Source organism: Vipera ursinii, assembly GCF_947247035.1.
Source record: "Vipera ursinii genome assembly, chromosome: 1".
In the NCBI taxonomy this organism is placed as follows: domain Eukaryota; kingdom Metazoa; phylum Chordata; class Lepidosauria; order Squamata; family Viperidae; genus Vipera; species Vipera ursinii.
In genome coordinates, this window is record NC_139512.1 from 218,386,288 (window position 1) to 218,403,964 (window position 17,677).

The 17,677-nt window shown below is 35.6% G+C and overlaps 1 protein-coding gene across 2 annotated transcripts in view; it reads left to right on the forward strand.

The window, feature by feature from the left end:
* The window catches only part of KIDINS220 (kinase D interacting substrate 220), a 72,049-nt gene that overhangs the window by 48,526 nt on the left and 5,846 nt on the right, over positions 1-17,677 (forward strand). For both annotated transcript variants that reach the window (XM_083349186.1, XM_083349187.1), the window contains exons 23-25: positions 4,704-4,882; positions 5,480-5,706; positions 7,102-7,212. In XM_083349186.1, the coding sequence (XP_083205312.1) occupies positions 4,704-4,882; positions 5,480-5,706; positions 7,102-7,212 (517 nt within the window). The remainder of the gene's footprint in view (positions 1-4,703; positions 4,883-5,479; positions 5,707-7,101; positions 7,213-17,677) is intronic.

Genomic DNA, 17,677 nt, shown 5'->3' on the forward strand with positions numbered 1-17,677 from the left:
ATCTGAATTTGTCCTGGAACATTCTGTTATTTTTCTCTTTATCAGTATAAGTGAAATAGTAGAAGTCCATCTTGAATTTAGGGCTAAGCCAAAATTGAGGAAGGAGCTGTTTAGGAGCCCACTCTGACCCTTATGAAATGAATATTTCTACGTGATTTATTTTTGTCATAAGGAGCTTGAAACTCTATGAAAATGTTCTGCCCAGCGCCAGTCATAAAGTGGCACTTGTATTTAATATGGAGCACAAAGTTGTCTTTGCTTCTTAATAATATTACATAATTAACTCTTAGGTGACATCATTATTTTTGATGTTGAAAACAAACACCCACTTGAAGTAAGCCAGATTGAGCAATCTGAGCAACTTTAGAGAAGTTGTTGATTATTGCTTTCACAATAACAATGTATTCATTAAGATGTTTGGTGCAACCTTATGATGTTTGCCATGTAATTTATCAGGAAAATGACTTCAGAGGCAGATTTTATTATATTTATCATTTTTTTATGTTTCCATTACAAAACAATTAGTATTAAACTGTTTGGATTTCTGGTTTGCTCCTTTATTTTTAATTGGCTTTCAGAAAGTTTGATCCTGAAAGACAGGATACATATATCTATAAGTTTGTGTGTGTGTCTGTGTGTGTATGCATTCATGTGCGTGTCAACCAAAAAAAGGTACTTGCTGTTTTTATACATGTCCCTTATGTTCTGTTAGCTGTTGAATAAGGTTTTAAATTGTAATATTTCTAATTCAAATGGAACCTGTTGATTTATTATAATTTGAAAAGGGATTACACTAATAAGGCATAGCTTAAATATATCACATTTATTAAATATGAATCAGTATAAGATCAGAAGAATTTTTAGCACCAGATTTAAAGTTCATTTTTCCATAAAAGCCTCATTTTTACAGTAATTTGAGGATACATATATATGCCTTATTCATCTATAAAAAAGAATGTTGGTTCTTGGTGTTTAGTGAAGTTGCTTTTGTTAAATTATTTTGTAAATTGTTCAACTTTTAACAAATGACACTGGATACTAACATTAGAAAGCAATTTCATTTAATTAAGTAGTTCCTTATATAAACTATTGGAACATTAAGATGACAAACTATTCATTTAGGGTTACTTTAATTGGGACAATTATTGTAATTTTGCTGCAATTATGTGTTCAGTTAAAAGCTTCTGTCCCAGATTTTTTTTTGCTGCTGTTGTTAATGTATACATAACAGAAAATGCTGAAATGAAAATTTAAGTATTTTTTCTCTACTTTTGCAATGTTGTATTTAGAAATGTAATAATTATGCATCTATGTAAATTGGGGGTTTTTTTTTAGATTTTTAGCATACCTTTTAAAAAAGAGAACATGTGGACAAGATATCATGAGTTGCTTTCCAGTAGATGGTGGTAGTGGTTTTCTATTTTTTTAGATAACTTAATCAGTTTTCTGTTTAACTATTGAGATATGGAAAGTGCATGAATTTTATTAACATAATTTTAATATGATTTAAACAGCGTGGACACAACCTAAACTGTTTGGAATTTTGGATTATTTACTTATTTTCTATTAAGAAATACTCTCAGGGACAATTATTTAACGAGCAGGGAGATTTAATGAATTTTATTGATATGTGCCATATTTTATAACCTGATATAAAACCTGAGGGCAATTTTTTTCTTTTATCTTATTTTTGTTTTTGCTCCTTGCCCTCAGGTTACTTTATAATAAAACAATATAATTCCAAACCATGTGTACAATTCAGTGAAAAACTATTCACCATTTTTTGCATGTCTTTGCCACTGAATGTTTGAATTCTCGTGATATATAAAGTGAGTTAGAAGCTTGCTTCATTTAATCTCATTAAAAAGTAATCCAATCCTGCAGCATGCCAGTGTGGAAAAATAATCACCCCTTAGTCTCAGTAACTGTTTATACCACCTTTAGCTGCAATAACTGCAGCCAAATATTTCCTGACTCCTGTAATCAGTTTCTCACATTGGTGATCAGTAACTCACAAATTTGATTCCTTCCTCCCTGGTGAACAGCATCAACTCAAATCATATTGAAGGGTTTTTAGCATGAGCTGGTTAGTTCAGTTCTTGCTGCAGCATTTCTGAGGGGTCTAAGCCTCAACTTTGTTTCTTGTGGGTCACATTGTGTTACTTTGTCCTGGCATAAAAATAGAAGGCCTCTTGCTGCTTTTATTTAAAACTCTGGTTTTGCTTTCCCATTTGTTATGTTGAAATTATACTCTCTGTCTGAAAATTGAGACACTGATATTTGGAGGTGTACTTTTTAAATTCTTTTTTTGTTGTTGTTCATCACTGTCTCTTCCTCAAGTAGATCCAACATAGCCAGTTTTCACAAATTGTTTAATTTGGCCACCAGAAATAATATGCATGTGTGTGCGTGTATGTATATGTATATATAATGCAATACGATGCATTATACAGTACAATATAATACAGAAGGGCTATTTTACTTTTTCTTCTTTTTATATTCTAGTATTCTTTAGTGGAGGGGACGCGGTGGCTCAGTGGGTTAGGACGCTGAGCTTGTCGATCGGAAGGTCGGCAGTTTGGCGGGTCGAATCCCGAGCGCCGCGTAACAGAGTGAGCGCCTGTTACTCGTCCCAGCTTCTGCCAACCTAGCAGTTCGAAAGCACGTAAAAATGCAAGTAGAAAAATAGGGACCACTCCGGTGGGAAGGTAACAGTGTTCCGTGCGCCTTTGGCGTCTAGTCATGCCGGCCACATGACCACGGAGACGTCCTCGGACAAGCGCTGGCTCTTCGGCTTTGAAACGGAGATGAGCACCGGCCCCTAGAGTCGGAAACGACTAGCACGCATGTGCGGGGAACCTTTACCTTTTATAACATTTCTCACATTAATTCCTACCTTGCAGATATTCTGATAACTATCTAATTTACTTAATTTTTGTGCCATATTGTATGTACTGAATTTCTAAAATTGACTTTTTCTGAACAGTGTAGCACAAAATGCATTTTACTTATTTTATTTCATCATATCCTTAATCTTTCCTTTTAGTCTACTGATAACTAGTTTTTTACTTTGCAGTAACTAGCATTCTTAATTTACCCATGGCTTTAGGCCCATTCTCTTATTTTCCAATATTTGATAACTGACTACAGAGTTTCTTCTACCATTATGGAAACTCTGCAGCAGATGAATATCCTATAGCCTCAGTTAAATTTAATTCCGTGTTTCCCTACGGTGACTACCTTTGACCTGTCAAATGTATCAAGAGATTTCAAGCCTGTTTGGTAGGTTTTTGCAGGCTGTAGTGTGCATTTGATATGATGGAATATATCCATAACTGTCCAATAATTGGGGTTATAGGTGGGGCATTATCTTGGTCTTCTATTTAGACAGTTTTCAGACACTGTGTAGAAGTTCATCTTGTGTGAAGTTCATAATTTTCTTCTATTCTTATTTTTTTTTTATTCTCAGAAGTTTGAGGTTGGTAAATACTTAAGTAGTTCAGTTGTATTCATTCATGAAGATTCGCCTGAAGCAACAATATCAAGTATTTGTGTTACATATAGCCATTGCTAGTGTTCCACCTGGATCCATAGTTTTTCTCTTTTTTTTCTCTCTCCATCTCATAGGATCTTGCAAGCCTCTAAAATTGCAGGGCCACAAGTATGTCATTTTTCAGGCTCCTCTGTGTTATGCTTGCGTACGACATACCTTGCCCATTCATACTTTCATTTTGTGCTTTGATGACATCATTAAAAGTTTTGGGATGAATTTGTACTCACCTTTCCGTGATACACTTGGTTAGTTGAAATTTCACCCTTGACACTACAAGAATTCTAGGAATGCTGCTTTGTGGTTGTAGTGTATATTAATAGACTCGTGAAAGGTTATTCAGGTCTCATTATGCCCCATATTATATTAAACAAAACCAAGGTAGATTTATTTTGAGTTTCTTTCTCATATTTTCTTCAAGCTCTGGACTGTGTAATCTCTCCAAGTCCTCCCTAATGGTTCCTTTCCTTTCTTCCTTAACAGCTTACTCATATTTTCCCAAGGTCAGCTCTAAATCCCTTTATAAGTATCTCTTGGTTGATTGTGGTACTTTTTTTTTCCAGAAGTGGCCCTTTTTTTAACAAAACTTGGTAATTTACATTAATATCTTTTAGCAGAATAGCTTAATGTATTAAACTCAAAAGGTTAGAGTAGAGTTTTTGATGTATAAACCATCCGTAGGCTATTGGCTTCTGAACAGAAGCATTGTTTGACATACACAGAACACTATTCACATTCAGTTTTAAGCAGAGCTGGCATTAAAATTCAGCTAATTTGCTTCATGTGACTTCTCAGCTGTGGTTTTTCATTTAAAGTCTTTAGCTCCTTTTCTTTTTGGACTCTAGTTTGACAAAAATCAGATGGTTGACACATTTAACTCTTTGTTCTCTGACTTAATTATATTTGTACTAATTTTAGCCATGATTGCATAGATGATGTAGAATTTTTTTTTGCTCTGTTTGTAGTTTCAATTTATAGATAACTTGGTTTTACATGTGTAGTTGTTTATAATTTCAAATATAATTTTTAAAATATCAGGACAGGAAAACAAGAATTCTGAAATGAACGTCTTTAGTCAGATTTAAAAGACACCATATATGTAGAACATATTAGACAAGGTTTTCTAATCTGGAACTTCCTTTGCTCTCTTTAGAATTTCAAAGAATATTCCAACAACTAAAGATGTTGAACCTTTACTAGAAATTGATGGTGATATTCGAAATTTTGAAGTATTTTTATCATCACGAACTCCAGTCCTTATAGCACGAGATGTAAAAACGTTTTTACCATGTACAGTGAATCTTGATCCCAAACTGCGAGAAATTATTGCAGGTAATATGTCAACAATTAACTGCACAATAAATGATTTAATATTACCAACAAAACACTTATTCTAAGTTCCCCAAAACTTTTCTGAAATATATGAGCAACTCTATATGCAATCATTATTTGCAATTATCCTTCCAATAATTAATGATGTAGGTATCTTACATTTTAGTTGTTTTCTTATCTCCTATTACTTACTATTCACTTTGGAGAGATGCATCCGTTACTTTGTGAAGCAATTGGGGTCTCGTACTTGCATGTAGTTCATGTAGCCCTAGTAGTTACTATGTAAAATCTTACATACTGATAATGTAGAAAAAAAAATTGTAAAGAAATTGACTGTGGGTTTTCTCAAGTAAAAGATTCCTCTTAAGAATCTCCATGGCATTAAGCAACAAAACAGAAAAGGTCATGTATCTTATTTGTACCTACAAACTGTTAACTGTAATTTTTCAGGAATTCTATAATTTTGTTTTAGTTTTATATTTTAAAAATAGAATGTGAGAAATTTGATTTCAGATTAATCCATTCTTTCACTTTGCGTTTATCGGTTGATTAGTTGTAACTGTTCTGACTATTACACTGGTGCATTGAATATTTCAGATGTCCGGGCTGCAAGAGACCAAATTAATATTGCAGCAATTCCATATCCTGCAATGCCTATACAAGATGCGGCTCCCAGAGCATCATCAGTATTTAGTCAGCCATCATCAGCCTGCTCTTCAACCCATTCTTTTAATGGACCTTTCAATGGAGGAGTTGTGTCGCCACAGCCCCATAGCAGCTACTACAGTGGAATGACAGGACCTCAGCATCCTTTTTATAACAGAGTAAGAAACAATAGCAGTTTAAAATTTGCACTGAGTTTTATTTAGTTTGGGTGTCATACCTGATTAGAAATCTGATATCTTAGCAGAAGAAAGGTAGTAACGATAGACATCTCCTGATTGTATTTGATAAATAGTGCCATAGTGCAAGCATGTGTAGAAATTAATATTTTCATATTATCAATAGGCAGTTAAATGAACAAAAGTTTAAGATTTGCAGATTTAATTAGCCCTGCAGAAAAGAAGCCCTCTTTATCTTAAAGTCAAGCATAGGTTAAAGTGATTATTAAACTATCCATGTATATAATTATAGACTCATGGTACTTGTTTAAGTGTCATGAACTTTCTCAAAAACTCAGCATGTTATTTGTGTAATATATTTAACATCTTTGAAAAATGGATCGAATAAAGTTATTAGTTTAAACAATTCAGCTGCCCGATTAAAATGAACTAAACATTAATAAGCATATAACTGCCCATTGACACTTTTCAAGGTGTAAACAGTCAGACCAAGAAGTCACTATAGCTTTTGGTTATATAACTGGCGTTCATTCTGGTTTTTAATTTCATTTTGATGAATTGTAGGACTTCCTGGGTTGATTGCCTATTCTCTGAAAAGTTGTATGCATGGACAAAATGCTTATTTGTATTTCAGCATTGAAATGCAGTGAATATATGCAAATTCATTTTTTATCAGCTTGTATTCTAATGGAATCTAATTCAACTTCTAATGCACTCTAAAATTAAACCTGCAATCTTGTAGGACCAAACAGGACCTACTGAGAGATAATATCTATAGTATCACACTTTTAAATTTAGGAATTTTACTATGTAAGTCCAGATTCAAATAATAATTTCCAAGATGGGTTAATTTTAAAGGGGTATACAAGGTAGGCAATTTTTTATCCAATAGGAAATGACATACAGTTCTGAAATTGGTGTAAAAATTAAATACAAATTACTGCATGGATTCTCACTTTATAAGAGATCTTCTGGAGTGATTCCAAAATACTTAACCATGGTTTCAGTCAGATTTGCTTCTAGAAATAATGCTACCATTGGAAAGGAACAAAAGTGATTTACATTATTATATTACTTTTTAGCAGTTCTAAACTGTATTAAAAGTTTTCTGTTGAAGCTATGAATATGTTATCATTCATTATAAAAATGTTTCATTATTTTAATGTTTGTCTGTCATTGAACCTATATGAAACTTTCCTGTTGATTTCAAATGGGGTAGGTAACTAGTTATTTCACATTTTGATCATTTCAAAATATGACTGCCTGATTACCCCAAAAAACTAAACCTTTGTTTTACATTTTTAAATTAGCATTTGTTGAATTACGTTCTTTTGATTTTTGTAATGGTCCCTTTTTGTTACATGTTTCTTTCCATAGCCATTCTTTGCCCCATATGTTTACATGCCAAGGTATTACCCTGGCAGTTCTCATCTCACCTCCCGTCCATCACTAAAACCGAATTTGTCCAGGGAGCAAAGCAATGGTCTAGTAAGTATCTTGTAAAGTAAATGAACATATTAATTTACATGATAACATTAGTAAGTAATACAAGAATAGATATGTTTAATTGTGGCACATGTATGCCTAAACTATTTTCTTTAGAAATATTATTGGAACACTTAAAATAAAAGTTAAGACAGTACAATGTATCTTGTTCCACTTTTAAAACATTTGTATGTTAGCTTTATTTGCTATACTAAAATTGATGTACAGTTGCAAGAAAAAGTATGTGAACCCTTTGGGATTATGTGGTTTTTTGCATGAATTGGCCATAAAATGCGCTCTAAACGTCACGTAAATCACAACAATAGAAAAACACAGTCTGCTTAAAATAATACTACACAAACATTAGCTGTTGTCATGTTTTAATTGAAGATAAGATGGAAACATTCACAGTGCAGGATGGAAAAAGTATGTGAACCTTTGGACTTAATAACTGGTTGACCCTCCTTTGGCAGCAATAACCTCAACCAAACGTTTCCTGTAGTTGCAGATCAGACCTGCACAACGATCTGGAGTAATTTTGGACCACTCGTCTGCACAAAACTGTTTCAGTGTAGCAATATTCTTGGGATGTCTGGTGTGAATCGCTCTCTTAAGGTCATGCCACAGCATTTCAATCGGGTTGAGGTCAGGACTCTGACTGGGCCACTCCAGAACGTGTATTCTGTTCTGTTGAAGCCATTGTTTTGTTGAATTACTTGTATGCTTTGGGTCATTGTCCTGTTGCATCACCCATCCTCTGCGGAGCTCCAGTGGCGGACAGATGGTCGTACGTTTTCCTGCAAAATGTCCTGATAAACTCTGAAATACATTTTCCCATCAATGACAACAATCCGCCCAGGCCCTGAGGCAGAAAAGCAGCCCCAAACCATGATGCTCCCTCCGCCATGTTTTACTTTGGGGATGAGGTTTTGATGTTGCTGTGCTGTGCCATTTTTTCTCCACACATAGTGTTGTGTGTTTTTCCCAAATAACTCAATTTTGGTTTTATCTGTCCACATTTAAAGTTTGCAAAAGAGCACCTGGATGTTCCACAGCACTACTGGCAAAATATACTGTGGACAGTTGAAACCAAAATTGAGTTGTTTGGGAAAAACACACAACACTATGTGTGGAGAAAAAAAGGCACAGCACACCAACATCAAAACCTCATCCCCACTGTAAAACATGGCGGAGGGAGCATCATGGTTTGGGGCTGCTTTTCTGCCACAGGGCCTGGACGGATTGTTGTCATTGATGGGAAAATGAATTCCAGAGTTTATCAGGACATTTTGCAGGAAAATGTACGACCATCTGTCCACCAACTGAAGCTCTGCAGAGGATGGGTGATGCAACAGGACAATGACCCAAAGCATACAAGTAATTCAACAAAACAGTGGCTTCAACAGAACAGAATATGCCTTCTGGAGTGGCCCAGTCAGAGTCCTGACCTCAACCTGATTGAAATGCTGTGGCATGACCTTAAGAGAGCGATTCATACCAGACATCCCAAGAATATTGCTACACTGAAACAGTTTTGTGCAGAGGAGTGGTCCAAAATTACTCCAGATCGTTGTGCAGGTCTGATCTGCAACTACAGGAAACGTTTGGTTGAGGTTATTGCTGCCAAAGGAGGGTCAACCAGTTACTAAGTCCAAAGGTTCACATACTTTTTCCACCCTGCACTGTGAATGTTTCCATCTTATCGTCAATTAAAACATGACAACAGCTAATGTTTGTGTAGTATTATTTTAAGCAGACTGTGTTTTTCTATTGTTGTGACTTACGTGACGTTTAGAGCGCATTTTATGGCCAATTCATGCAAAAAACCACATAATCCCAAAGGGTTCACATACTTTTTCTTGCAACTGTATTTCTAACATAAGAAAGGCTTACCATTAAGTTAGCAATAAGTAAGTTAGTAACTGTAAAGACAAATAGTTGAGTAAATAATTGTACATTATATTTAAAATCAGATAGTGAAGTTTAATTTGTAGTTTGGTTGAAGCAGAATTCTAATTTCACGTCAGGTTAAAAATTGAGGCTTACACACTTTTTCATAATTGTGCCGTACTTTGGTACATTTAAAATCTTTTAACAGCAACTTATCTCAGCAACTTGTCCCTGGCTAGGCTCTGAAATTAAGCAAGATCAGGGCTGAATAGTACTACCCGTACTTGGATGGAAGATCACCAGGGCATCCCAGAATGTAGGCTAGATTAGAGATTAAAAGCATCCCAGAAGAAGACAGTGCCAAGTTATTCCCCCCTCCCCACTATTGACAAGGAAGCTACAATTCAAGGAAGTCATGAGGAGTCAACAAGACTCAGAGGAAATTTTTTCTTATCTTCACAGGAACTCATATTGAAGCAACTGTTGTTCAGAAAGAAATAGGAAATATTAGGAAAAATAATTTTAGAGTGAAATTATGCATTTATACTTTGCTTTAAAATTAATCAAAATCAGAGTTAATCACCTCAAGGCTTGAGTACCACAGGTGACACATCTTTCTTTGGGAAGAGATGTTCTTTCTAACACGGACATGACATTTTGATCACATGTCTCCCCTCTTCTTCACTTATTTATAGACAAATAGTGGCTTGTACAAAACATGGTTTTCTCCAATTCAGACAGATATAATAGAAAGTTGTGGTTTATTGTTAAACTAAAGCATTAAATGGAGAATTGAACATGAATATAGGAGAGAGAGAGAGAGAGAGAAGAGAAGAAAATAGAAACAAATAAAGTGACAGATATAGCTGTTCTATTTTTAACCCTGGCTTAAAAATATTCTGTGTACGGAATGATACATCCTTTGATACCTCTTCATCCATTGTTTATTTTTATTTTTGTTTGTGTGTGTGTGTCAACATTTTGTTCAAGTCATAATGGTTTGTTGTTGTTGTTAGGATATTATCAAGGAGGATGTTGATGAGTGGCTTCCGTCACCCACAGAGCTCTCAATGGTAAAAGAGTAGTCATGTGGTGTGGAACTGTAGCATCTCATTGCTTCTTCAACAATAATGAATTTGCTTTAATTATAACTTTTGTTCACTAACTCTGCATCAGTGGCTTGATGGACAAATAGTATAGATGGAAGACTAATAAGCATAGTTTGTGAATGAATTGGCTAATATCCTGCTGATAGAATATATTATTTACATTTTCCATGCTACCTTTCAGTAGTCTGTCAAGAACAGTTATTTTTAGTAACATAAAATGTGTTACAGCTTCATTAGTAAGGTTTTTTTTTAGTTCATAAAACGTATTTAATATATTTAGATTTATGTTGTCAAGCAATTTGTATACTGCTGAGCTTCTAACACTCTGGGCAGTTTACATTTACCATGACACACCATCATACTGTAAAATGAAATTGTGTTAGCTATTCACTTCTGTAGAAGTGATTAGCTGATGCCTTCTCTAAATGATTTGGTCAAATAAAAATCGTGCTTTCTCAGTTATACCCAGACATGAAGTTGCTGCAGTTGACAAACAATAAAGCTGATTTTATTGGAATATACTCCTGCTGAGCTTGCACAGAAGGCTGGCTTCACATACTTATATTATTGTCACACTGGTTTACAAATGTTTCCATAGGTTATATTAAATATGAGTCTTACTTCCCATATGTCCATCAGTTCTAAAAAATATGAATTTGAAATCTGCTCTTTGTAGCTGTTCGCAACTACACCCTTGACATTACCTGCAAAAAATGGTTGACCATCCTATTGTTTTTAGCCTGTGTTTTTTAAACATGATTTTGATTTTATAGTCCTATGTTAAATATTCCTGTTACAAAAAGACAGTAGTCTTTTACTACTTTGCAAATGCTTCAGAGAAAATGATTATATCCTGCTATAATCCCCCTCTGCTATACTCACTGCAATGCCGATTATGAGTCTCTGTTGGATTGTTAGCCAGTACGTTTCAGAGAAATATCCTAGTCTCCTGGTTCGCCTACTGTTCATTCGGCAGCAGGTTTAGCCTCCTGGACTGCTGCATTACCGGGACTTTTATGGACATGTGACCAAAAAAAAAGGGATTATTATGCTTTAGGATGGGGGAAAACACTATAATGCTGCATTTTAATCGATTTGTACCTGTACAGAAGGTCATGCTACTGCATAATCAAGCATTAAGAAGATGGACATCACACACATTTTTGTGAACACTGTAGTGACATACAGTCATATTGCTATAAGTATAATGGAAGACAGTTCATTTCTGTTGAGAAGAGCTCCACCTCTTAGATGAGCTGATAGTGCTAAAAGAAGTGTGCTGTGAATTGTATTCTTTTAATATTTTAAGCCAAGCGATCAACCCATTTGATACAAGCATTTTGTTCCAAATGATAATTCGACAAAATGTGAGTAAAATCATTTGCTTTGTGGAGGAGGCATGGAATTTTATTTAAACTTGTAAAGTATCATTAATGGGCTTTGAATGTATATAGGAAATAGATTTTAAATAACTTGAAATACGTGCTTGCAAGCTCTAATGGCAGCAAATCCTAGGTTCCCTTGAGGGATCCTTGGTGCTCTCTGAGCTTGGTTGCTTTCTTGCAGATGTTTCATTACCCAAACTTCAGTGCTACTCTAGCACGGATGACGTTACTTGGTTTGGATAATGAAACTCTTCAAGCAACAACCAAGCACAGGGAGCATTAAGGTTTCCTCATTTCAACCCTGAGCTACAAATATTCTCCTTTATTGTTAGGTTCCTTTGTTAGTGCAAAACCATATAGTTTGTCAATGTTAGTAGCCTTGGTGGAGCAGTGGGCTAATGCCTCCTTAAGTAACACCAGCTGCCTGCAATTATTGCAGGTTCGCATCCCACCAGGCTCAAGGTTGACTCAGCCTTCCATCCTTCCGAGGTAGGTAAAATGAGGACCCAGATTGTTGGGGGCAATAAGCTGACTTTGTAATAATGCCGCTTGGGGTGTGTGTGAAAGCCCTAATAAGCAGGCATATACATAGAATGAAGGCTACTGCTAAGCTTGTAAGCCACCCTGAGTCTTCGGAGAAGGGCGGGATATAAATGGAATTAAAATAAATAAATAAAATAAATAAATAAATAAACAAGAAACTGGAATAAATTAGGTTTATTAGATATGCTTCTCCTATATATTTCCTTAGAAAAAGGACAGTGGTATCTAATTTTATTATCAAAAGAGGTGGAGGAGAAACAAAAAGGTTAGCACTGGGTGAAAGTAAAGCATTTATTCTTTATTAGAAATTGAATATTTTTCAAGTAGAAGCACAATACAAAGAAGCATGGTATTATCTTCTCCGGCTTATTTTCATTGTGCATGTAACACGCACAAAACATTTTGTCGTAATAAGTCCTGCAGCAATGATTGTCTGAAATAATAAGCTGAATCACTAGGAACCCTATTGCCTCCCTTTGCCTTCAACTAAGATGTGGTTGATGCATCAACTCTTCAAAACAATCTATTTCTGTAATGAAAAGTAATGGGAAAGGCACAGTTGCTCTGAAATATGCTACGTGAACTGCATTTCATGCTTGCAATATGAACTCAGCCATTTTAAATGTCTATATAACGTGAAAAGGTTTAACATTTTTTGGAACCACGGGTTTTACCGTATTTACATGAAAATTACTAAATTTAAAATGACTTCTCTCATAAAAGGAAAAAGAAGCGGGTAGATATACAAAATAAAAATTGTGTTCATTGCCCATCTTCCTACTTTGTCAACCTGAGTTTAAGCAGAAACCAATCTTGGAAATTCTCTCCCATCTCCCAGATGTTTGCGTATGTACATATGTGCATGTACATCAGCCAGAAGCCATATTCTAAAAAGGGCAAAAATAAAATTGAATCTATAAACTACAAATTACAATTAATTGCCTGCAAAGTACATTTTAGATAAGTCCTTTATTACAGTCAATGACCTGTCCATTAAACACATTGCCTGTAAAATAAAATATCCCATTTATAAAATTACTTGGTTCTTCATTTTCATATTTCAGTCATTCTCACATTACCTCTCCTTTGTTAGCATTAGGAAGGGAAGGGGAGTGAAAGTAATGCAAGAGGAAGCACCACACTGGATGCCAATGTAATGAGAAGAGGGAACCTATTTTAAAGAGGCAATACAGGTAGTCCTCAACTTATGTCCACAACTGAGCCCAACATTTCTGCTGCCAAGTGAGAAATTTTGTTAAATGAGTTTTTTAATGACCATTTTTATGACTGTTCTTGCTACTTTTGTTAAGTGGATCACTGCAGTTGTTTAGTTAGTAACACGATCGTCAGAAGGTCGCAAAAGGGGATCACGTGACCCTGGGACACTGCAGCCATCATATTATGAGTCAGTTGTCAAGCATCCAAATATAAATCACGTGACCATGGGGGTACTGCAAAGATCATAAGTGTGAAAAATGGTCATAAGTCACTTTTTTCAGTGCCGTTGTAACTTCAAACAATCACCAAGTGAATTGTAAGTCCAGGGCTACCTGTAGTATGTGGAAATGTACTTGGGAGAGAGGAGGAAGAGACTGCAGCCATGAGAATAGAAAGATAAAAGGTGTCTTAGCCTGCAGGAGGAATAAGGGTGGGGCAAGCCCTTCAGAAAGAACCTTGTCTTGTTTCTTGGGCTGTAAAGGGAATGGGGGGGGATGCACTTTCAAACTTGCAAGATTCTGTTAATGTAGCCTTTCAATAAAGTAGGGTTAGCTCATCTGGTCGTATTTCCTACCGGCTCTGTCTTACAAGGCTGACATCAATCTTGTACATCTGAAAATAGATTTGTTCCTCCTCCTTTCTGGGTCCCTTTTCTTGGGCTATAAAGAAGGTTCTCCCCCCCCCATCCCCAAACGAGCTATTTGCCCCCTTCCTTCACACATTTCAGCAGGATAAGTTGCCTATTCTCTTGGGTGCCTCTCTTCCAAGTCATTCTCACATTCCATGACATGACATTACAAAAGGGTGATAATTAGTTTAACATAGCCCCTCCCAAACCAGTGGCCAATCCTAAATTTTTAAAGCTATGTTCGCATGTTTGATTAAATTATTAAAATCTGCCCGTTGTTTTGATTTCAACTATTCCTTCTATTCTTATTAGTAGAGAAAACGGATCTGCCGTGGTAAAACACTGAAATACTTCTCTAGTCTTGTGTATAGTCTCCAATTAGACCTTTTATTCCAGCAAGCCACTATGTTATAAAAATAGTATATTAGGATATTAACTTAGGAAAGCAAAGTATTAATTTGTAGTTGAATTATTATCTGCATAAAAGGGCTTATGACCCTGTAGTCAGATTTTACATTTTGAACTGCAGAACATTAACAACAACAACAACAACAACAACAAAAGTTGGAAGGGACCTTGAAGGTCATCTAGCCCAACCCCCTGCTCAGGCAGGAAACCCTATACCATTTCGGACAAATGGCTGTCCAGTCTTTTCTTTAAAAGTGAGACAACTCTTTGAAAACCCAACAATTTTCATAGACTTGGGACCCCAAATTATCTATGAGGAGAGTCTGTGATGACCTAGTTATATAGTTCTTGGATCAGGGCATTTTAATTAGAATACATTCATTTTTAGCAGGTGCTTTTTTACCACTTCAAAGAGGAAATTTAAATAACCGTCCTAGCTTTTTTTTTTTAGATACTGCCTTACTCATTGTGTTAAGTTGTGCCCTCTTTTGTTTTTGTTTTAAAGCTGTGTAAAACTGGGTTAAAAAGACAAAGACAGGTACAAGCAACTTCCTATACAATGGTCACGTGTTTTTCTGTTATCATGATGGAATGTCATGCTGGCTGTCTACACTAATGCACTTTTGGGGGCTTGCTTTTGATGTCCTGCTTCTTAGGTTTTGCATGACAAAACTTAGCAGAATTCTGCTCTCTCAGCAGTTGGAAAAACACTGTTGCTGAGAAAAGAACGTTTGTATAATTGTAACACTCATATGTTACCTCTGAGATCCACTTCTACTGCTTTTTACTGCTTTTCTTAGAAAATAAGTGTATTGGATTCCAGTGAATCTCTATCATAGTGTGAATATGCACAGAGAGAATTTGTTAAATGTAAATTTTCCAATGTTATCTTACACTGCGTGAACAAACTATTTTTGTCAATAATTATTAGCATCAGTATTGTGTTTATATTTTGAAAGTTTTTTTTCCTTTTCTTTCTTATATGATATAAATACTAGTATGATTGGAATGCAGTTAAAATCACAAAAACAGAATTCTCCATACAGTGTGCTTGAAAAATGCAGTAGATGTGTGCAAAATGTTTGAAACTTTAGTGTTTCAAGTTCAAAATTGAATGTTTTGACAATTTTGAAGTTAACATGGGTTTGAAACAGCTGCTTGCCTCTTACAGACATCTAAAATGATGGGAACAGCCTGCTTTCAACTCAAAACAACGCTTTTAGATGAGAAGCAAATTAATTTGAATTTGAAACAGTTCAAATTGGATGCATTCCTCAGCAGAGATATAATATAGACTTCATTTAATCTGGCTGTGCTAATATAGCTAACTTTATAAATGTTTTGTACAAATACTGACTTTTGTACCCAAAACCAAAAACTCTCTTCTAAAATTGCGAACTATGTAGATTGATTATACAGGCCCGTTTGATTTCTCTCCTACATATTGACTAATACATGTGGAAATCCTTCAGTCTGTACTATTTAATTCATATGTAGAAGGGTTTCTTTTATTCCATTGAACTTTATAAATGTAAAGTTGCCTACTCGTTTGAAACCATATTAGGTTTCATTTTAAAGGATAGCATGTTCATTCTTTTTTTCTGCATCCGATCAGATTATCAGTGCAAATAGATTATGAAAAAGGTATGGTATTTGACAATTAAAAGAAACCCATTTGTTGCATTAATGATACCATGCATGAAATTATCAATTTAATCTTTTAAATAAATACTTATGTGGACAAGTGTAAATAATTGATACTTATTGCTCCTCATCTCTCTTTGGAATTTGAAGGGATGAATGCAACAGCTTGTAGAAATTTATTTTGGAATAGTATTCTAGAACAGAGGTCCCCAACCTTTTGGGCACCAGGGACCGGTTATGTGGAGAGAGATTTTTCCACAGACTGGAAGGGGTGTGTGGTTTTCTGTGCTGCCTGCATCCTGTGGATGGGGATTTCCTTGTTTGGGCAGACTGTTTGCTGGCATTCCATAGACCGGTACTGATCCATGGACCGGGGTTGGGGACCCTTGTTCTAGAACCTTGAGTATTTAAAAGCGGACCATATTAGCCAGGCATTTTTTTTATTGTCACGAGATATACCTTTCAGCTTCTGAGAATCTTGAATTTCATTATATGAGAGAGCAAGCATTTGGAGTAGTGCCCTTCCCTTTTGTTTTATTTCTGATTTGACTCCGACAGAATCGTCCATCATTCTTCACACTTTTTCCTAGTACTTGTTTTTGGTACCACAACATTGGCTTCAGTTACTTTGGGTTTTTTTCAGTCAAATCTGCCAGCTGATCTTGAAAATCAGTTGCATATACGGTAATAGTCTCAGGAATGCATTCAGAAAAAAATATGAGGCAATTGAGAATACAGTTTTCCCAGTTACAGCTTTTTATTAACTGTATTAGCTTTTACTAGGATTTATGGGTTCATGAAAATAGCAACTTAATTGTTAAGTCAAAGATTATTATTCAGTTTGAGGAGGTAGTCTCTAATCTTCTTTGTTAAAAAAAAACTTTGTCTATTTGGAATATAGAGAGTGAATGCAGCCTGCTAGGCTTTAGTGCTAAGATTGTACATAGGCAGTGAAAAACATATTACGTGCATAATAATAAAAATACGACAAGCTCTTATACGGCATTATTGCTATATTACATGTCTACACAGAAGTGATGCTCCTTCTCCCTTTTAACTGACTTAAATGTATGCAGATTGAGCCAATATCTGATTCCAGGGCTACTTCACCTTTTGTTATAATTCTAAAACTGGCAGGCCCCTTTGAGACAAATTTATATATTTTAAACCTAGCCCAGGGGTAGGCAACCTCGTCTCTTTTATGACTCATGGACTTCAACTCCCAGAATTCCTGAGCCAGCCAAGCTGGCTCAGGAATTCTGGGAGCTGAAGTCCATGAGTCATAAAAGAGACGAGGTTGCCTACCCTTGACCTAGCCCATTATTTTTCTTTTGAACAGCGTGCTCCATTAGATCCTTCTGTGAATGAAGTAGGTGCTGAAAGTGTAGAATACATTGGAGAGGTCATCAAGATTTTCCTCATTTTTGTGCTAGGGGTTCTTTCTTTCAAAATTCATTTTCCATCTTACAAGAACCTTCAGGGAAAGTTCTTGCCTGTGACACTCTATCACGGTGTATATACTTCAGTCGGCGAGTCCGCTGATGGTATGTCGGTATTCCCAATCCCTGATACCGTTAATAGGGACTCAAAACATGGCAGCTGTTGTTTGTGCTTGCAAAAGAATCACACTAGGCATTTAAACA